Source organism: Hyperoodon ampullatus (genome assembly GCF_949752795.1).
Source record: "Hyperoodon ampullatus genome assembly, chromosome: 2".
In the NCBI taxonomy this organism is placed as follows: domain Eukaryota; kingdom Metazoa; phylum Chordata; class Mammalia; order Artiodactyla; family Ziphiidae; genus Hyperoodon; species Hyperoodon ampullatus.
Window position 1 is genome coordinate 55,916,603 of NC_136915.1, and position 22,935 is coordinate 55,939,537.

The following is a 22,935-nucleotide window of genomic DNA, read 5'->3' on the forward strand; positions in this document are numbered from 1 at the left end:
ATATACTGAATGATACACATTATCAGGAACTATTCCAGGAGCTTTTACATTCATTATCTCATTTAATCCTCACACCTATTATATAAGGTAGGTATTATTATCACTCTCATACAACCAGAGTAACTGAGACTCCAAACCAGTTAAGTAACTTGCCTAAGGTCAAAGAGCTAGTAATTGGAAGAGATAAAATGTGAATAGAGATTTTTTCAACTCTAGGGAAAGCCCTTGAACTTGCCCATGCCATGATAACTTTTTCACAGGACAGATCATGCTGGGAAGGGGTTATGGGGGCAGGCAAATAATTAAATATGACACTCCATTTGTCAGTCTGGGCTGAACACTAACCACAGGATTCACCTGGCTCTGGCAGACCTCCTGAAGAGGCCTGGATAACAGTTGTAAGCTTGAGTTACATAGCCCCAGTCCTGCCAGGGACATGTGAAATTTGGCCAGAGCAACAATAGTCCTCCATCCTGCATGGTCATGGAGACAAATGTAAAATATACAGGGATAACTTTTTCCTAAGACTTGGTGAATCAAAACATTGTTTTCATCATTTCTGGACTGTTTCCGAAATGTGCCTTGCGAAATCTCCCAGTGTCAAGATTTCTCCAACACAAGGCTTAGAGTTTAGCCTTAAACAGCTCACAAGCAATTCTGAATCAGACTAGAAGTAGGAATGGCTCAAGAATATGTGACTGGGTCGAGGAGGGGAAAGGAAACAGCAAAAACAAATGCTAACTTTTTTTTTGTTACTCTCCTAAGAAATTTGGCTCCGATCAAATTTGACTTATTCAGCTGTTTGTTTTGGTTCTTACTGAGTGCCTTTCCTGGAAAAAGCACAAAGAACTTTGTAGACCTTAAAGAAAATTCCCAAATGTAAACAGTCAATCTCTAAAACTGCTTTGAGAGGTCACTGACACATAAATATTACACGTACCTATAAAATCTAAAAGGAAGGGACACACATAAGAAAGAAAGAGAAAAAAACAAAACAAAAAAAGTCTTGGGAAAAAAACACCCTACCAGGGTAAAATCAAAAGGATGTTTGGAGGTTGGGATGAAAAAGGAATGAAGTGTAGAAGCTGGTCTGCCCTGGCCTCATTCTAATTTATCCAAATGAATGTGCCCTTCAGGGTTTAAACTATCTCTGTCCATCTCTCTCCACTTGCTGAGCTGATTTTACCCACCGTCCCCGCCCCCCGCTGCCCCACCAACCCCAACTGTTTGTATTAAGAAGAAGCTCCTCTGGGAGATTAGAAATCCATACCCTTCAGAGGTGACAATAGGCAGCTGCAGACAGACTGGCTGACGGGATCTGGCTTGAGTCCCCAGAGAGGTGAACGGTACAGTTGGAAGTTAAAACTTTTGAGGAGGCATGAGTCTCCTTCTGATCTGTGGGGAAAGGAAGCCAGTGGACCAGACAGGCATCTTACGTCTGAGCCTTGAACAGTCAGGAAATGGAGATGCTCCCCTGGCTCCACCTCTAACTGCCCTGTGACCCTGAGTAGCCACTTAGCCTCTCTGTGTCTCAGTTTTCTCGGCTGTTCAGAGAAAGAGGTCGACTGTGTTCATGCAAAGGACGGTTTGTTTATTTTTCTTTTATTTTGCTCAGCAAAAGATTTCAAGCCATTCAGTTGGATTAGTTAATCTCCTATCTTTTCTATCTTTAAAATCTTCTGACAGTACTCTGGTGATGCAGGAACTACGTAGGGTTTTTCTGTCTTGCATTACAAATTTTACAATCTGAGTAAGGGTTTTTTTTTTTTTTTTTTGAAAGTACTGTGGAAAATGAACCTTCTCCAAGAAGCCTGGAAACTCTAACTTGCCATCTCTCCGATTCTTTCCCTCTGCCTCCCCCCTCCCCCTCCCCCCAAGCTGTCACACCGGAAACACTGAGCAGTCTCGCTGAGGGAGGGAAGCTGTGGAGCTTGCCTCCTGGGGACTTAGAAGGGGAGCAGAGCCTCTCCGTCAAGCACAGGGTGAGCCAGTTCTGTCCTTCCCTATGCGACCCACCTATGTGGGATTTAGACCCTCAAAGAGGTTAAGGGTGGAGGAATTTGAGAATGAGGGTCAGGAAACCTAAATAAGCCTTCGGGTCAAACTCCTGCAGCTCCTGGCTGATATAAGGAAGATTGCGGGGAAAGCAAAATGGGCCTATAGGTCAGTTCTGAAACTGGTGGCTGTATTTTATTTCTCAACTAACCCTCATCTCTTGCCCACTTCTCTGTTTCTCTACTTCCAGCCTATTCCTCTCTCCTTTTCCTTTCCAGCCAAGGTATTCAGCCATTGCTGAATGTACTGACACTTAATTATGTTCCCTGGGCCTGTCCCTTTTGCTAGCAACATGCTTCCATCTAAAAATCCCTGCTGTGGTAGAGCCACCCCTTTGAAATCCCCGTTCTTATCCACTGTCACTACACTTAGTGCTAAAACGTCCTCAATAACTTTTCCACTCACTCCTTAAAGCCATTGTCTCCAAGGCTTCTGAGCTCATCATTCTATTCACATGGCCTCTGGGGAATCACCAGGGATGTAATTTAATCCGATGGCCTTTCCCAAGTCTTCATCCTCTTTAATTTCTCTGGAGCATTCGATATTCTTAACCACCATGTTGAAACACTTTTTCTCTTGGCTCTCTTACTATCTCCTCTTCTTTTCTTCACCAGCTCTTCTTCTTTTTAACTCCCCAAATGGGAGCCTCCTCTGATGTTTGTCTGTTCTCTTTCCTCTTTCTCTCTCTCATGCTGAGTTCATCCTCTGGCATTGCTTTAGCTCCCACTTGACATAATGATTCCCCAATCTGGGAGGACCAAATCTCAAGTTATAACATTCTTCCTCCCAGTACATAGGAGTCCACAGTCTCTGGGCCTAAGTTACCTTTCCAGCCACATTTGTTCTTAGTTTATTTCTAAGAGGTAGTATAATATACTTCAAAGATCAAGGATTTAGAGGCAGAGAGATATGATTACAAATCTTGCCTCCATTGTTTACTGGCCATGAGATCTTTGTTTTCTCATTTATAAAACAAGGATACAAATAGTACTTAAAAGAGATTTTTTTTTTTTTTTGCGGTACGCGGGCCTCTCACTGTTGTGGCCTCTCCCGTTGCGGAGCACAGGCTCCAGACGCGCAGGCTCAGCGGCCATGGTTCACAGGCCCAGCCGCTCCGCAGCACGTGGGATCTTCCTGGACTGGGGCACGAACCCGTGTCCCCTGCATCGGCAGGCGGACTCTCAACCACTGCGCCACCAGGGAAGCCCAAAAGAGATTTTTAAATGTATTTTTATTGCAGTATAATTCACACACATTACATTAGTTTCAGGTGTATAACATAATGATTCAATATTTTTATATAGTGCAAAATGATCATCACGATAAGCCTAGCTAACATCTGCCATCATACATCATTACAAAATTTTTTTTCTTGTGATGAGAAGGTTTAAGATTTATTCTCTTAACAACTTTCAAATATACAATCAGTATTATGAACTATGTTGGCCATGCTGCACATCCCCATAACTTACTTATTTTATAACTGGAAGTTTGTACCTTTTGACTCCTTTACCTGTTTTGCCCACCCCTTCCCTCCCCACTCTCCGCCACTAGCAGCCACCAATCTATTCTAAACGAGCTGTTTCTGACACTTCAAGATAGCGTGTCTGGCACCTCACAGGTCCTCAACAGCTAGAAGTTACTATTATTTTTTTGTTACAGTGATGATATGAACAATCACAAACCTTTTAAATCAACCACCAAATGCTGTGTACAGGATACTGTGGGCTGGGGAGGAAGCTATAGGATTCAGCAACCCACAGCATTAACTGGGGTGAGGACAAGGCAATTAGAGCAAAGATTATAGAGGTAGCTCTTTAGATAGCTCTGGTATTCCTGTGCCCATCCAGTGAGCATAAATCCTCTGCCCCACACCCTGTTCACACCCTGGATAAAATCCCTCAGGGCAGAGAGGGTCTGACAGTGAGGACTGGGGGACTGTCCAGTACAGAGATCAGCTTCAAACTATGTCTTTAGAAGTTTTACTTCTAGAGAGAATGAGTATTATGAATGGATATTAGGAATAAGCTGAAGTACTTCACATGCATTATCTCAATACAGTCTTTACAGTAACCCTCTGAAGTTGGTACTAATTTGAGCCTGATTTTGGGCAGTGAGAAAACTGAAGCTTAAGATTAAGAGTCTGCCCAAAGTCACACAGTTAGTGAGTGGCAGAGCCAAAACTCAAACCCAGGTCTGTCCAGGTCCAGAGCCCAAGTGTTCCCTATTTCAGCAGTACCCAACCTTTTGGGCACCAGGGACTGGTTTCATGGAAGACAATTTTTCCACAAACGGGGAGCGGGGGGATGGTTCAGACATTAATGTGAGCCATGGGGAGCGGCAGATGAAACTTCACTCACTTGCCCACTGCTCACCTCCTGCTGTGCAGCCCCCTTCCTAACAGGCCACAGACCAGTACCCGTCCACAGCCCGGTGGTTGGGGACCCCTGCCCTATTTCACTCTACTGCCGTAATTTTCAGGCTGACTGAAGCACACAAGCCCAAGTTACGAGCACGTGGTAGCTCACGCTGACATTAAAATTACTGGCATCTGTTCTGCCTGTTTCCAGGCAGAATAGAACATCTCCTGTTGACATTATAAAGTAACTCCACCACAGAATCAATCCTGGTCACCACCAAACATTCAAACTAACTATCAGAAAGTTAACATTATAGAGAAAAGAACTGTTTCTGAAGTTAAATCACTTCCAGAGAAGTGCAGCTGAACTCTGAACAAATATGGCAAACTATTGGTTGGAGCTCCCTCTAGAATTTGATTGCATAAACCAGAAGGCACTTAGTTCAGCTGTAGTCTTTGAAAATGTCCATAATCTCCCAAAATCAAATGGTTGTGGCCTTTAAGCTTTTAGAATGTAATCATTTCCATTTATGAGTGGAGTCAGTTGTTTCACAATTCTAACACTGTTTACCTAAGAACCAGTAAAATGCACAGGAAAGGAAAATAGGCTTTAGAGTCAAGCAGATTCCTGTCAACAGCCAAGGCCAGATACTAAAAAATCTAAATTTCACATACTCTCCAGGGCTCTTGTGCCCAACTCAGGTAAAGCCTGCTGTTGAATGGTTTTGTTCACTTACCCCAGTCAACTAATGGGAGCAACAAAGGATCAGCCAGAGTAAGGTCTAGGTCATCAGAGGCCAGAGAGTAATTACACCTTGACATTCCACTTTTATACCAGTGGGCCTCATGCTTTTAAAATTGTGGAGCCCTCTGAGGATCAAATGAAAACTACCTCTTCTTCTCAGAAAAGTGCTTCATCTTTGGAGCCAGACACAGCTGGAGCTGAATCTTGACATCACTACCTAATAGTTGTGCTTCCATAGGCAAGCTACTTAGGCCTTAATTTGAAGGCTTTAATTTCATTGAAGGCCTTAATTTCTTGATCCATAGAGTGGGGAAATCATAGTATGAATCTCACGGATTTGTGATGAGGGTTAAATGAGTTGATGCATTGAACACTGAGAGACCCCACAAGGGAGTGTAGTGTAGTCATGAGGAAGACAGACCCTGGAGTCTGAATTTACAACCTACTAGTTGTGGGATCACTTAACCACTGTTCCTCAGGTTCTCCGTCTGTAAAATGGGGATAATAGTCATAGTGACCAATTTCATAGCATTATTGTGAGGATGAAAAGAATTAATATGTATAAAGCACTTATAGCCCAACACATAAACAGCCCCCCCTCCCCAAATCGTAGCCATTATTATGATCTCAGGGTCTGGTACATGGCAAGTATTCAATACATGGTAGTTATTACTAAGCTCAGATTACAAACATCTAAGATAGGAGTTGTGTCCTCTCTCCTCATGGTTCTTAAATGGTTTCTCATATACTATTCTGTGTGTATACTCTTTGGTACATAGTATATATAGTATCAATTGACTGAGTGAGGTAACCAGCTATGAAAATATATCCCACACAATTGGCTGCACATGAAAATATAATAAACCGATGACATGGCCCAAGCTATAACGTGATTTCTATTTCAAAACCTTGAATCTCTCTGACAGTAGCCATGCAGAATATAACCCAATGAAATACCAGTCGATGGCTCTTACATTTTTCTCTAGCTGGCATTTCCAAAGCATCTTCCGAAGCAGGGTGTATAGTCTCTGTCTCGTGTAAGTCAGAATCATTCAATCACGTTCTACAGACACACTGTGGTCATTCATCATGCCAGGAGCAGGGACCAGACACTCAGTAACTGTCTGATCCAGAAAGTTGTATTCTTTTCTCTTTTTTTTTGAAAGTCATATTCATTTATTCCAGTGGTTCTCTCATTTATTCCAGTCCCAGAGCATCCTCATCACCTGGCAACTTGTCAGAACTGCAGAATCTGACTTACAGAATTAGAAACTCTAGGAGTGAGGCCTAGCAATCTGTGTTTTAACAGGCCCTCTGGGGGATTCCAGTGCCTGCTCTGGTAGACCCTGCTGATCAACTTGAGATTCAGAGAGTAAGTCCATCAGGCATACAGTTCTCAGAGAAAACTGCTTTCAAAGAGAAACAGACCTGGTCATGCCCTCCTATTACCCAAAATTACCCCCTAACTTCAATAGGGCCTGCTTCATTATTCCTCTAATACGGTGAGGACAGATGTCACTGTGTGGGACCCACTCTTCTCCTACAGATACTTGTATACAGCTAGAATCGGCAAATGTGTATAGCAAAAGAGATTTGTAAAAGGGCAGCAGTCTTGGGACGTGAGGGATGGGAAAGGAACAAGTATAGGGGCTGCAAGGACTATAGGAGGAGGTTTGGGTCCATTGTAGGAACATGAACTTCAGTCCTTTTCCAGAACCTGCTGCTGGAGCCACCTTCCTGTCCCAGAGCACCGCCCTGAGCTCTGGTTCCCTCCACCCTCATGTGGCTCGGCTTTTCATCTGTGTGTCTACTTCAAATTGGACTCAGAAGTAGAGCCATCAGTCATGCCCTGTTCAGGTTAGAGGTGAAAGGTCACAGAGCGGGATCCGTGCTGCACGCCAATGTTGATGGCCATCACAGAATACGCATCTCATTTCTTGTGGTAGTCACTTAGGAAAAGTGAGCAGGAAATGGCAGCTTAGTCGCAAGCAGTGTCCTCCAGAGGAGTCATTTCAAGTATATCATCACCTAAGGTGTAACTTCCCAGAGGTGAAAAGAGATAAAGTCACTGAGTCTGTCCACCTAATCCATCTGCCATCTACATAATTACAATTTTTTTAAACTACCCATGGTTCATTGCTTTCATACCTAAAGTTAATGGATCTAAAAGGGGCACACGTCCACTCTTAGTATTCATCACTCAGGTTACAGAAGCCACCAACATCCGCCTGGCCTCTCTAGCAGCTGTTTAGACAGGACTGCACTACTCACATCGACTCACATCTAAGGACTCACATCTAAAATGTTCTCCCTTCATTTTCCTTCCGTGAAGAGCTCATTTAAACCTGAATACAGTTGTGCTTCAAACATTTCTAGGGGAAGAAGCACAACTGGATTTTAGAATAATGTATCAACTTCTACATCAACTTTGATTTTTCTCCCCCCAGAAAAATTATATAATTTTTTAAACCGCACTGAGGCAGATGTGTGTTTACTTTGAGAAGTAAAAATGTTAACATTTAAACTGAAAGCCTGTTTCAGTTTTAAGGTACTTAATTGCCTTACAGCATATAATAAACGGAGCCCATCTTGTCATTCAACTAATGGAGGGAGTGATAAAGAGATAGGAGCCCAGGACCCTATTCATTCCAGTTTTCCTTTGTACTTGGTTTACTTTGGCATCGTGCCTCATGTGTATTTTACACTTCTTTACATTTTGTACATCCCTGTATGACAAATACTTGTCAAACAAAAACTAAACAGATTTATAACCCCTTAACTTGAAATGAGCCAAAATTGAACTGCCAAAACTTTATGACTTCATTTTCTTTCATAGTTTTCCACTACATTGGTTCAAGCAGACAAACCCCACTTGAGGTCAAGCAGAGGTCATTTCACTTTCATTACCAAAATATAATTTACAATATGCCAGACCTAAACAAGTTTAGCCTAAAGGGTCTGTATAATGTAAACCATCTGTTCCTCAACAATACAGCTAATTTCCTGCCGTCACCGTACAGTCTACTGACTGCTTCTTTAAGGGTTTTTATGATTTTTTAACTAGGTCAGGATTTATGTAAAATTTGAAAATGAGTCTATAGTTAAGACTCATTTGTACCAAATAACTGGAGCATTTAAAAACTGCAAATCACTGTGTAAAGTGTTCCCCTGAAACCAAGCTCTGAGCAGTTTTTTTTCTGGGTATTTCTATGCCGGCTGCTGCACAGGTGTTCCAAGGAACGGTTTTGTGAAATTGGTCATTTTGGTTACTTTCCGTGCTTTTTTTCCAAAGCAAATCCCCAAATTTGGTTCTGACTAGCTCTGATGATCTATTCCTTCCTTCTGTCAGCTGGAGATGATGTGGGACTCTATGCCGTCTGGCCCACCAGGTTTTGGTGAGCTATGACAAGACACACTTTGGGTCAAAACATACTTTTTCATGTGTTTGAACAGAGAGAAAGAAGAACAATTATCATTCCACAGAGTGACCACACACTGAAGGCTGACCTCACAGCCCTGCAAGGTGTCAGGCCTCAGGCGAGCCTCCAGAGACATGCTGTGTCCAACTGGGGTTGCCGGCCAGCCAGCTTCTCTGGTTTCAAACAGAAGGCCTTGTACACACAAGGGCAGCAATTTTGGCCCCCCTAAAAATTCTTGAGACTTTTCTAAGCCTCCTTCTCCATCTGTAAAATGGCAAGAGTAAGAGTTCTTCTTCCAAAGCTGAATACCAGAGAACTAATTTTCTTACCTCAGTGTATGGGAATGCAGCCGGCTTTCTTAGCCATGAAGCCCCAGGGGCCGTGTGTCAGGCCAGCGCCAAGGTCCCGTCCACCTCCTCTTCTCTTCCAGTCCCCACCAGTTTGGCCTGCTTGCTTCCTTTCCCATCTGCCACCATCCACTCTTCCACGTGGGTCTTTGCTCCCTCCACCTCCATCCGCATCTTCCAGAATCCTCAGAGGAGCAGACCACAGGCCACTCAAATTCTTACCCACCCTCGGGTTCCAAAACAGAGTCTCTGTCATTTTTAAAGAATTTTTTTAAAAACCAGCAACTACAGGAGAACAGAGAAAGATTAACAAGAAGAAATTTAAACATTCGTTTTTTAAACATAGAATTATAGATGGCTATCTAGAGCTATTTAAGACTGTAAATGGATCTAAATCATTTGCATTGACTCCACTTTCTGGATTACTTCCCTAAGAAGGATAATAAAATTGATTTAAAGAGCACTTATTAGGTGGAAATTACTTTCATACATTGTTGCATTTAATCCCTACTGTAATTATGGAAGCTGGATATTATATTATTTTATAGATATGGAAAAAGAGGTTCAGAAAAGTTAACAAACTCACCCAAGGTCAGCCACCTAATATATAGGACTTATCCCACGGGGTTTTTATAGTAAATGAGTTAATAATTGTCAGGTGCTCAGAACAGTGTCTGGCACATAGTAAGTGCTATATAAATATTAACTATTAATAATAGAAAGCGGCAGGTCCAAGATGCAAATTCAGATTTGTATGAGTCCAAAGGTTACATGGTTTGAATTACCCCACACTGCCTGTGGGTTAAGCTTCAGCAGGGGAAGGGGGAAGAGTCCTAACGCCTCATTAGATCAGTCTAATATTCCTTGGGTTTAGTTCCTCATTCCCACTTTCCCTCAAAAATAGTTTATTACTCAGTCCCATACCCTTCTCTATCACCAAAAGCATGGGGGATCCTGTTTAGGTCAAAAAGTAAGTAATACCTACCATGCCATTCAAGGGACTTTCACATAAATTGGATTCAATAACATCATTAGGTAAAGTTCTGATGGAAATCCCTGTCGTAATGTCATGTGGGAAAAATTCACTTTGGATTACTCTGGCCACGAAAGCACAATCAAGCTGAGGGCTGCAAGAGTTAAAAAGTAAGCTTGGTTACTCTTCCCACCACCTACATTCTGTTCTCTCAAAGGAACTCCATAGCAACCACAGAATCCTGACCCTAGAAGCAAAAGGAAAAACAGTGAAGGAATTGTGATTGCAGAATAAATTTCCTGGATTCAGTCAGATAGAAAGATGGGTCATATGTTTTTAAATAATTCACTTTTTTGAATTGATAATACATTCACCTGGTTCATAAATTCAAAAGTATAAAAAAGCAGGGCTTTCCTGGTGGCACAGTGGTTGAGAGTCCGTCTGCCGATTCAGGGGACACGGGTTCGTGCCCCGGTCTGGGAAGATCCCACATGCCGCGGAGCGGCTGGGCCCGTGAGCCATGGCCGCTGAGCCTGCGCATCCGGAGCCTGTGCTCCGCAGCGGGAGAGGCCACAACAGTGAGAGGCCCGCGTACCGCAAAAAAAGAAAAGTATAAAAAAGCATAAAGTGAAAAATCTCCCACCTCTGCCCCCCTCCTCCTAGTTCCCACCTCTATATCCTCCCAATAACCACTGCTGTTTCTTGAGTATCCTTTCAGAGTTTCTTTATGCCTATGGGCAGAAATATGAATATATTTATTCTTTTTCTCCTCCTCTTTCACACAAAAGCAGCATACAGCATTAACTGTTCTTTTGCTTTTGATTTTTAACTTAGTAGTAGGATTTTGGATATCAGTACATAGAAAGTGTCCTCATTTGTTCTTACAACTGTATAATATTCTCACAAATGTATAATATTCTTTTTACTAGCTCCACCACAATTAATTTAATGTTTCCATTAAGTAGACATTTAGGTTATTTCTAATCTGTTACAAACAATACTATAATTGATAGGACTGTATTAATAAGCTTCAATTGCCTAAATGTTTAAAGCAAGAAGTTGCCATTACTTTCAGCAGAAGTAACTTTACTGTAAGACATTTATAAATACAACCCCCATAAAATCTGCTTTAACAAATTAGTGAGACCTATAGATGATAAGAAATATTATTTGCATGGAGGAATTAATGTTTCAAAATTCTCAGTTCTATTTTGTCGTCTTAAGTGGGTATTTTGCTGCAAGTTTATTTACACTTATAATTAGGTTAATGAGCATTTTGCCCTGCAAAAATTAGCCTAGAACAGAGCTAATCATCATGAATTCTAGATTAGTAGAGTTTGGGTTAGAGAAAATTTTTAGTTAATTTTCTAAACTGTTGATTTAAACTGTGTACAGAGAGCTCTGAATTCCATATGTATTTGCAAAATTATCAGCTTCAATTGGGATACTCACAGCAGTACTTTTTTCTAAAAAATAAGGATTTAAAGTACATTTAAAGGGATTATTTAAAAAATCCATTTAGGTACAAATGCATTGCTTTTATGACTTTCTCCCTAACAAATTAGATTAAATGTCAGGATAGATCGGAGGTGAATTTCAAAAATAGTAAAAACACATGACATAATAGACATTTACTGTCAAGATCAAATGTCACAATTTAATATTTATTTTCATTGTGAGCTAGATGCTTTCTCCTGTCTGTTTTCAGGTCAATCAGTAAATAACCCACTTGCAAAGCCATAGAGATAATCAGTTGGTTCAAAAGTCAAGAGCTCCCTTCAAAAAACTGAAATCTGGGGGACTTCCTGGAGGTCCAGTGGTTAAGACTTCACGCTCCCAATGCAGGGGGCATGGGTTCAATCCCTGGTCGGGGAACTGAGATACCACATGCCACACGGTGCAGCCAAAAAAAAAAAAAAAAAACTTGAAATCTGATTGAGAGGACAAAGTATATTCATAAAAAGAGCAGCAATAGCAAGGTAATAATAGCTAAAAGTTAAATAGCCCTTACCATGTGCCAGACATCATGCTGAACACTTGACAAATGTTAGCTTACTAAAAGTTCACAAGAACCCTACGAAATAAGTACGATCATCATCCCATTTTATAGATGAGGGAATTGAAGCACAGAGTGGTTAAATATTGTACCCAGGGTCACACAGCTGGTAAGTGGAGAGGGCAGAATTCCAATTCGAACTGTGGCTGCGGAGGTCAGCGTGTAGCCAGTCACCTCACTGCATCCTGCACGTAGTGGCATTCAGACGGTAAAGCCAGAGGGATTCCAGAGGAGGCAAAGATCAGAGTGGTCGGGGAGAGTTTGACAGCAAAGATTCGATAAGTAGAGAGAAGCACATTCCAAACCTCCCCACCTCCACTATGAGCACCTCAGAACAGTCTTTTGTTTTGGTTTCTCTGGCTTTTAGCTCAATATATACCTTAGAAATAGGAGAGCATTGGAAGAACAAAGGTATTAGGCAAGAACATGCATGACATTTGCATGTGGACTATGAGGAGATCTATTCAACTAAAGTGATGCCATCATGTAGAGGTGTAGCAAGGGTAAGACCACATCACAAATACTCTTAAGTGCCAGGCTAAGGATTAAGGCTGTATCCTCAGCAGCAGTGCTTCTCACACTCTAACATTCAACAGAATCACCCGGGGTCTTGTTAAATGCACATCCTCATTCCGTAGGTCCGAGGTGGGTCCAAGAGTCTGCATTTGCAGTGAGCTTCAAGTGATGCTGATGTTGCTCTTCCCAAGACCACTCTTTGAGTAGCAAGATTCTAGGTAACAGCAGGAAACCATTGTTGGAGCAGGGGGTGTGGATGGAGGGATACGGGAGTGATGGACAAAAATCTGCCTATGCCTGAGTTGCAGCCAACAATTCTAAAGACTTCTAGATGTACAATGTTGTAATTAATTTGATGTACAGAACCTTTCTCAATATGCCTCACCCCTCCTTTCAGATGCCAGGATGTCTTGCCTTAGAAAATGTTTTAAACCACACTTTTCCTTTCTCTCACACAGAGCAAGGCTAAAGAGCTGCCTCTTTCTGCTGTACGTTTTATGGAAGAATTGGGTGAATGTGCCTTTGGAAAGATCTATAAGGGCCATCTCTATCTCCCAGGCATGGACCATGCTCAGTTAGTTGCTATAAAGACCTTGAAAGACTATAACAACCCCCAGCAATGGACAGAATTTCAACAGGAAGCCTCCCTGATGGCCGAACTACACCACCCCAATATTGTCTGCCTTCTAGGGGCTGTCACTCAGGAACAACCTGTGTGTATGCTTTTTGAGTATATGAATCAGGGGGATCTCCATGAGTTCCTCATCATGCGGTCCCCACATTCAGATGTTGGCTGTAGCAGTGATGAAGATGGGACTGTAAAATCCAGCCTGGATCATGGAGATTTTCTACACATTGCAATTCAGATTGCAGCCGGCATGGAATACCTGTCTAGTCACTTCTTTGTCCATAAGGACCTTGCAGCTCGCAATATTTTAATCGGAGAGCAACTTCACGTAAAGATTTCAGACCTTGGGCTTTCCAGAGAAATATACTCCGCTGATTACTACAGGGTGCAGAGTAAGTCTTTGCTGCCCATTCGCTGGATGCCCCCTGAAGCCATCATGTATGGCAAATTCTCTTCTGATTCAGATATCTGGTCTTTTGGGGTTGTCTTGTGGGAGATTTTCAGTTTTGGACTCCAGCCATATTATGGATTTAGTAACCAGGAAGTGATCGAAATGGTGAGAAAACGACAGCTGTTACCATGCTCCGAAGACTGCCCCCCCAGAATGTACAGCCTCATGACAGAGTGTTGGAATGAGATTCCTTCCAGGAGACCAAGATTTAAAGACATTCACGTCCGGCTTCGGTCCTGGGAGGGGCTCTCAAGTCATACCAGCTCTACTACTCCTTCCGGCGGAAATGCCACCACGCAGACAACCTCCCTTAGTGCCAGCCCAGTGAGTAATCTCAGTAACCCCAGATATCCCAATTACATGTTCCCGAGCCAGGGTATTACACCACAGGGCCAGATTGCTGGTTTCATCAGCCCACCAATACCTCAGAACCAGCGATTCATCCCCATCAATGGATACCCAATACCTCCTGGATATGCAGCGTTTCCAGCTGCCCACTATCAGCCAACAGGTCCTCCCAGAGTGATTCAGCACTGCCCACCTCCCAAGAGTCGGTCCCCGAGCAGTGCCAGTGGGTCAACTAGTACTGGTCATGTGACCAGCCTGCCTTCATCAGGATCAAATCAGGAAGCAAATATTCCCTTACTACCACACATGTCGATTCCGAATCATCCCGGTGGAATGGGTATCACCGTTTTTGGCAACAAATCTCAAAAACCCTACAAAATAGACTCAAAGCAACCATCTTTGCTAGGAGACTCCAACATTCATGGACACACCGAATCTATGATTTCTGCAGAACTGTAAAATGCACAACTTTTGTAAATGTGGTATACAGGAAAAACTAGAAAGTCGTAGAAAAGATTTATATTCAAATGTTTTTATTAAAGTAAGGTTCTCATTTAGCAGACATTGCAACAAGTATCTTCTGTGAAGTTTAACTGTGTCTTACCAACCAGGGCAAACACCAGCCAGAAAAAAAACATTGTGGGATTAACACTCCATCAGGGTGTAGGCCATGCCACTGGGATTGGTACATCTGGTTTCAAGTACTGAAAACTGCAAACCAGTGAAGAGGAAACGAACCTTATGACTAAGTATCAAACCAAAAAGGAAAGTCAAACGGTGCTTTGTGTATCCACCTTTGGCTGCCATGACTGTTCTCTCCCCAAAATGTATATACCATAGCATTTGTCTACCTGCTGTCTTTTCTTCAGGACAGATGTTCAGGAATTATGTTGATTCAGTTTAGACTCTATGCATGTTTGTATGGAAGTGATGTTCAGAATCAGTGAGGAAACTTTAGGCCAGATTTAAAATCCCAGATGGAAACGAGCCATAAGTGTAAGTTTCCCTGAAGCCTTCTACAGAGTGGGGCTTCTTTGGGAACATGAAAAGTGTGCCTCTTTGTGAGTCTCCTCTGTTGATCATGAAGGCTTTTTCCACAGTGTGTTTACACAAGCCCTTGAAATAACACAGGGCATCAGATCATAAGGCTAGATGTGGATGCTGAAATTGACCGCCGGTTGATAGTTCACTGTGTTGCATTAGAAATGAGGCACCAAAGGCAGCACAGTCAGGAAAATGGCCCCTTGGCCTAGATCAGCATCCATGGGAAAGGAACAAGGGTTCCCATGGGGACAGCCTCACAGGAGCTTCCCTGGACCAATAACATTGAAGAATAGAGGTGTGGCTACAGACCAGCCCATCCATGCTTGCATCCTCCTGCATATGAGCTGTCTAAGGTATGGGGGTGCATATGATTAGTGGACTCTGGGGAAGGAGGAAACTCTCTGACACCAATATCTAGTTAATTTAAAGTTTCTCTCACTTTTTTTTTTTTTTTTTCTGATCTGGAAATGTTCACAGATTTTATTCTAGCACCAAGAGTTATGACAATGTATTCATAGTGTTAGTTGGAATCCAAAGACTGAATTCTATTTGCAAAATATTACAGTATTTTTAAAAAACAAGTACTGAGTTCTCACTTCAAAGATAACCATGAACTGAAATTTTTAAGCTGGTAACTAGAAACAACGTGATCATTTTTGCCTTAGTTAGAGGAAGGAAGGTATCAAATGTGCATCTCATGCCTTACCTGCTAGCCATCTTCTGCCAAGTTTAGCATTCTTATGGGTTTCAAGTTCTATATAGAAAGGAATGTTATGATTGATTTTTCTCTTGTTAAAAGAATAACTCATTTATTCTAAGAGCAATGTCTCAAAGTCTCATTTTTTTATTTTACAGCTGAAGAGACTTATAAAGAGACTTACAGGATATAAAGTAATTCCTGGAAATGATATTTGATGAGGAGAATGTAGGAGACTTAGAAGCACATTGACATTTCAATTTTGTAAAACAAAAAATTCAATTAGGATGAGAAATCAAAGAAATATGTTTACCAAAATGTGTTGCAATTTTCCCAAACACTGAATCTTCAGACAACAAATGTGGACTTATAGGTACTGTGAACACAAAGAATTGGCTATATTCAGATTTATTCAGAAATAAATTAAGACATATTTTTATGGCATAAATAAGCTGATTCAGAAGTTACATTTCTTAACTTTAGGTAGAGGAGAATATTTGTATCCTTTTGTTGCTATGCAACTGTTTAATGATGAAGATTCAAACCACAGTTTTGTATATCATACGACAATCAATTGTTTTCCAAGAATATTTATTATTTTAAGTAAACACAATTTCAGTGAACCTGAGTTTTTCTAGGAGTCCCTTAAAGGGAAAGTAGCATTCCATGAGCCAGTAAGATATCTACTCTGGAAAAACATTACTATGGGTAAAAAATAAATTCAAATTAGTTTTTTATAAAGAACTATAACATTTATTTTAAACATTTTATAATTACTGAAGTCATTAAGGTGAGCAAACTAAATTTTCAAAACCACTTGTAATAATGTATTTTATAATAGCACTGTGATACTACATAACACAGTCCCTTTTGTATTAAAATAGTATTTTTTTCACAGACTGAAAAATATCTTTTGCTTTGTGGGCAATGTTTTGTAAGATGACTTTATTTTCAGATCTTTTCTCTTTTTTGCACAAAACTATGTTTATGGTTTGTATCACAGAAGTGAAATATATCTCTGCATTTTTATATCTGGTCTGTTTCCTTGTTTCCTTTGTTTGTTTTTAACTCGGTATAGATTTTCTTCAAATATATAATGGCAGTATTCAGATATCTCGCCCTATCATATCTTTCCTTATTTTCACTGCATGCATTTAATCACTGTATTACTTAATGTTTGATTTGTTATTATGGGCATTTCAAATAGACAAGCATGGAATTGTAATGACAAGAAGCTTATTTTATATTGGGGATATATGCATTTGTATTTCACACACCAGAGATGATATTAAACACTGATTATTTTATGCTGCTGTTTATTAAAAATGTTTACCATAAAATATTATTTCCTGAATATTGATATCATGGAGGTATTTGGGAACTTTAATATTATCTCTCCTAATGTTTGACATTTCATAGAAAGAGGAATCATAATTCCTATTTACTGCTATTTCATTGAAATGATTATTTTTAAGTAAGCTTTTAAAATAGACTTGGACATTCTTTTGCTAGTGACCATAGGTGGAAGGCAGAATCCCAATGACTTTATGACCATATATCACCCACCTATATATGGCAAGATTCTAATTTTTAAAATCAAAATAATATATTGAATAATTACTTGACAATCAAATGTAATGTGAAAACTGGTTTTTAAAGTTGCATCTTTTTCTGCCTTGATGTTTCCATGTGAACTTAGACATCAAAAATCATCTTAGAATTCTGAAGAAGAAAAAGCTGTGTACATCTTATGTTCAACTTAAGACTCCAACCATATTGATAAAATAAAAGAAATGTGGCCATTTAATTGTCACAGCTTATCTTTATGACCTTATTTGCCCAAAAGAAAGAGCTCCCCATCTGGTGATTAATACACACTGTCAAGGAAAATGAGTATCATTATGAAAGTTCAAAGAACTTGTCCATTTCTGCTATTTAATACAGAAGGGGATACAATAAAACCTTCAGGGCCTTATCCATCTGTTTTAGGTACAGCTCTTGTCACCGCCTCAGCGATCAAACTCAATAAAGCAATCGCTTCACATGGCAGTGAGATCCGTGTCAGGCTGGGGTTCTCCCTCTCACTTGAATTCCTCAATCTGCCCTTCACCCCCATTTCCTTCTTATGTCTCCAGGCTCTTCCCCTCCCACCATCCCCAATTCCTTCAACTCTGTGATTGGGGCCTCACCCTTAATTCCTTAATCACCAACATCTGCAGGCTCACAGCACCACCTCGGATCATACCTCCTACAAACCACTCAATACTGATTAAAGACGGGCTCTATTATCTACGCACCTTCAAAGATGGCTACCTATCTCAGGGGTTCTCAAAGTATGGTCCTCAGACCAGCAGATTTGGAACTTGTTAGACATGCAGGTTCTCAGGCCTCACTTCAAGGTACTGAATCAGAAATTCTGGGGTGGGATCCAGCAATAAGTGAGAATTACAGGCCAGCCTAAAGGCCTGGGGGTGGAAAGTGGGAGGATGGTCATTTACATCCTCAGCAATGTGTATATAAACATTTAAGAACATTTCAGCCACTTCAGTCCCCTTAAAGGTAGTCAAGTTTTACTTCATCAAAAATTCAACACTAAAAACTTTTGCATTAACCATTTGGCAATTGGTTATATTTTCTGTAGTTGTTCACTTGGATAGAAAAGTAACAGCACCTAGATTTGCCAACAATATACTCCTTGTCTAGTTCACTCAAGACCACATTCTTGGAAGGTGACCAAAAGCTTTTTCTTTCATATGGACAAGCACAAAAGAGTTGGTCTCTTAGGGTACCTTTTTTTTGACTCCTTGCATTGCTGATTAACACAACTAAAGGAACTCTCCTCTGCTTTGCAACTTGAGGTCAAGGATAGGCTAGTCTTTCTTGGGAGGGGGGAAGTCCCAGCTCCCAGTAAGCATCAAGCAGAAGCAGCTGCAGAGGCTGCCCGCCTCTCCCCAGCTTCCTGTGACAACCTGACCCAGTTGGCTGCATGCAGTCACCTGTGGCTGGTCCCACTGTGTTCCTTTGCCAGCTGCAGTCTGTCAGTCCCCACTGGCTGGCCTTGGGTGCTCCTGTGCTCCACTGTGCTCCCCTCTGCCTCCGGAGGACGGAAAGCTCTGGGGGAGGTACGAGAGGTGAAGCTCAGACTCTTCATTTATAGAGCATTTTTTTCAACCAAGAGTTCAAACGCCAAGGAGGAAATGCTATATTAGAGGAGCAGAAGGAACGAGGGAGCACACACATAAGAGGAAAAGTTTTGCAGCTACAAGATGCCTGCACCTGAAGTTTGTTACCGTAAATGCCAAGAGTGTTAGGAAGCTGTTAACTCAGAGGAAGGAGAGCCTTACAAACCATCAAAGCACCCAAGGTCGGCGTAATCCTCTGGGAAATTCGGCTGGGAAGGCTTCACAACAGAGACGTACAGGGAGAAGGTCTGCTTGCCTATTTATGACTACTTGAATCCTAGGCACCTATGACTTGCTTATGCACACGAGGACTATGACATTTGCTGACCAGGCCCGACGTGACACTGATCCTCACCCAACTGACCAGGTTAGTAGCTATTCTTATCCCCAAATGGTTAAATTAGGAGAACGACTCCTAAGATCAGATAGGGCATTACTGTACTTACACGTACTTACACTTGTTAAAAGGTCAATATCTCAAGAGGTCAACATGCTGAAATAAGGGGATATTCAATTTGCAGAAAAGTGGTTCTAAAGGTCAATCTTCATGGACCTATGTTCTTGGATGTAAATTCAAAGACACACACGAAACTACAGAACTGGCTGCACAAAGACATAGATTAATGCTCAAGCTCTCCATGGCCGTAGAGGCACATGTAATTTGCATCAGAAATAGGTGGAGATCAGGCTCCATTCTATGACAGGGGCTCCTCAGCCATTGCAGCCCTTGGGCATTAGGGATGTAATTCCAGTTATCATTGGGGTCCATCCTAGCACAGTTCCCTGAAAGGTTTCTTTTGAGTCTCTGCCCCTTAGAATCACTTGAAGGGAGCTGAAACTCCCCAATGGCATGATCTCGGTAGTTTACTAAGAGTCAACCTGATAAGACTAAAACTAATATTAAGGCAAATGACAGTTTAGGACTGAATTGTACTTCCAGTCACTCTGGAAATGGAGTGTATTAGTCGTATTGGTCAGCCTGGCTGCAGTAATAACTGCAAAATCTCAGCAGCTTGCCTTGCAGGAGCCAATGTTCATTTCTCACTCATGTCAGTCAGCAGAGGTGGGTCAGCTGCTGTAGCTGCTCCCAGGTCCCTGCAGGACACACTGTTCTCATGGCACAGGGAAAAGAGCAAGAGGCAGAACTGAAACAGTCACTCATAAAACCTGCACTCAGACATGCTGTATATCACGTCCACCTCTCACGTTCTCTTGGTCAGCACAAATTCTGAGGCCAAAGCTGACCGTAGGACGTGGATGAATCTTGACCTACTGAGAGGCACTGCAAGCCACACCGTCCCAGTCAGGGGCAAGGAGGCAGAACCTCCTTCCAGGGAAGGGGGTGAATAGTTGGGGACAATAACACAATCCCCAGCCCAGCTGAAGCCCTGAGTACATAGAGTCAGTATAGCAAACCCAGGGCACCAGTGCCCTTCTTTCCTGTGTTTGTGGCTAATCACTAACTGGTGCTCTTCCCAGCTGAGCTCAGATTTAGCCTTAACAGTTTCAACATATTGCTCTAGATAACCTACTAATCAGTCAAGAATAGCACCAGGAATGAAACTTATTAGCCAGCCCTACAATAGGGCAATAGTTGCCAAACCCGGTCATTATCACAATTGTCTGGGGAGATTTTTAAAATTCTAAGTTCTCAAGACCACCCCAGAATGTGCCATAAAAGTGACCATAAAATCTATAAATTCCTCAGACATAGCATCTGACACTATATGTCCACCGCCTGCCCCCCCTTCATGGACCCTGGATGAGGAGAATGGCACAGGCACATGTACTTTTCAACTGCTCCTGCCCGTGATCCGGATGACCTTGAGTAAGTAAAGCAATCTCTACTTCCTTATCCGTAAAATGGTATAAATGTAGCATAGAGGTTGAGAGTAAAGGTTCTAATGTCAGGCAGCCTGGGTATAAATCTCGCCTTCACCTTTTGGTAACCATGTGAATTTACACAAGTTACTGAACTGCTGTTTCTTCATCTGAAAATGTATCCACTTCATAGAATTGAAGCTAAGTAACGTAAATGAGTTGCAGAGAAGAGTGCCTGACACAAAAGTTCTCAAAAACATAGTATATACAATTTTATCAGTTTTCTCTAATACCTGTCTTTCAGAGTTGATATAAGCATTTAATGAGAACATATACAAATATATGAGAAGTATCTGGCACATAGGAGGTGCTCAAAAAGTGACAATGTTGCTATCATTATTCAATGTGTTTTAAACAATTTTTATAAAGCAATACATTATTTTCTAATGTGGTACAATATTTAGAGCACAAATATCCTACTTAATTATTCATGCACATGCCATAACGTAGAACACTCCATACTGGTGCCAGTGAAGTGGGAGTGGGCTTAACCCATGAATGTTTCATCATCTCCCTTCAAACCACCCCTAATAAACACACACTAAGTAAAAACAGCTTCAAGACACATCGCTAAGCTATCCGTAAACCATATGTCATCCCTTACACGCCCTCCAAGCTGATTGCCACCTCAAAGCTTCTCCCATGTTGAAATTCTGGAACTCCCCAGGGGGCAAATGAGAGCACTATGCAAAGGTATATTAAAAGCTTGGTCCGCCTTTGTAGATATATATGTGAAAGAAGCCTAGAATAATTATATCCTTTAACCAGTCCCCCTGCCCCCAACACACACACACACACACACACACACACACACACACACACACACACACTTAACAGTCACAGTCGTACTTAGATATTATGAAATGCATTATCTCTCAGTGATTGGTGTTCCCATTTTGGGAACAAAGTGAAAGGAGACATGATTCTCCTAAAACACTTCAGCGCAAGTAAAGTACCCAAGCAGGCACAGCATTCCTTCATCACAGGCATCGCTAAAATCCTCTCCTGATGTAATTCTGGGCATGATGTTTCAGAACTATGATTACGAGGTCTGGGCACCAGCCTGCCATGAAAAACAAATAGACACAAACCTTTAAACACCAACTCCAAAAACAAACAGCTGTTACCAAATTGTCTATACAACTCCCACCCTAAAAAGGTTCTTGAAGCCAAAGCTAGGATAGCCAGTGGTGCCAGTTTACCAGGGATTATGCCAGTTTTAGCCCTGAAAGTCCTTTTTCCTATGAATTCCCCCAGTCCCAGGCAAACCTGGACTCTGGGTCGCCCTAGCTAAAGCAAAGAAGGTGAAATAAAAGCCAGCATGTATTGATTTTGAGTCCCCCTCTGTTAGGTAGACACAAATATAGATATAAATAGTGATCAAGGGGCCCCTGCATCTCAGGTACCTGACAGGGAGAGACCAAATTATTTTACAGCTAACACAATTCTGAAATTTGGGGGAGTCTGCAACTTCAACTTTACAAAGGGGAACCAAGCGTTTCTTTGAGCCTAGACTTTTATAAGCTAAAATAAAATCTTTAAATGAGAAATTTCAGGAATTCAAGTCACTGAACTATGCTGCCTACCTCTTTCTTCCTGTTTGATCTTTGAAGATTAGCATTCAGTATTTTTCATGACATTTATATTGAGGAAGGAATATAAGATTATTAAAAGCAGAGAAACTCAATATTGGGAACACACATCAAAAGGTCTTCAAGACAAAGAAGGGATCATATGATTTGAAACCAGAGTTACTAGAAGCATGTGTGCTGCACTTCATTTTCTAGTTAACAGTGTAACATACGTCAAAATATGATTTAAAACGCTTCTCACAGCTGAGCTGACATTTGGCGATCCTCAGCCTTCTTTTGCTCTTGAGGATGGGGGTTCAAATCCAAATGAGGTTAACACTTTGTACTGGTACATATTCCTGGTGGATGAGAAAAACAGTCTTTTAGTTTAAGTAAAACGAAAACATCTGTTCCACTCCTGAGGGAAAGAATTGTTTTTAAAAAGAGGGGGAGGGGATTCTTGGTTGTTAAAGCTGGAGATGGCCTCAGTAACTTTGCAAATGTTTAATAAAATAGACTGTCAGGTGCCTTGCTCACCGAGGCTGATGAAAACTTGTGCATGAGCCTTGGTTCACTTCATTTTTCAGGATGCCATACCCATGTTATCCCCTAACCCTGTCTAAAACCATATGTTAATGTCTATCAACTGGTCCCAAGTTCTTT

General features: G+C 41.5%; 1 protein-coding gene across 1 annotated transcript in view; it reads left to right on the forward strand.

The window, feature by feature from the left end:
- ROR1 (receptor tyrosine kinase like orphan receptor 1) overlaps positions 1-14,356 on the forward strand; it is a gene marked incomplete at both ends in the record, with an annotated part of 413,713 nt that extends 399,357 nt beyond the window's left edge. Inside the window, one exon of the mRNA XM_079698342.1 lies at positions 12,929-14,356. Within this exon, the coding sequence (XP_079554468.1) occupies positions 12,929-14,356 (1,428 nt within the window). The remainder of the gene's footprint in view (positions 1-12,928) is intronic.
- Positions 14,357-22,935: the final 8,579 nt, after the last annotated feature.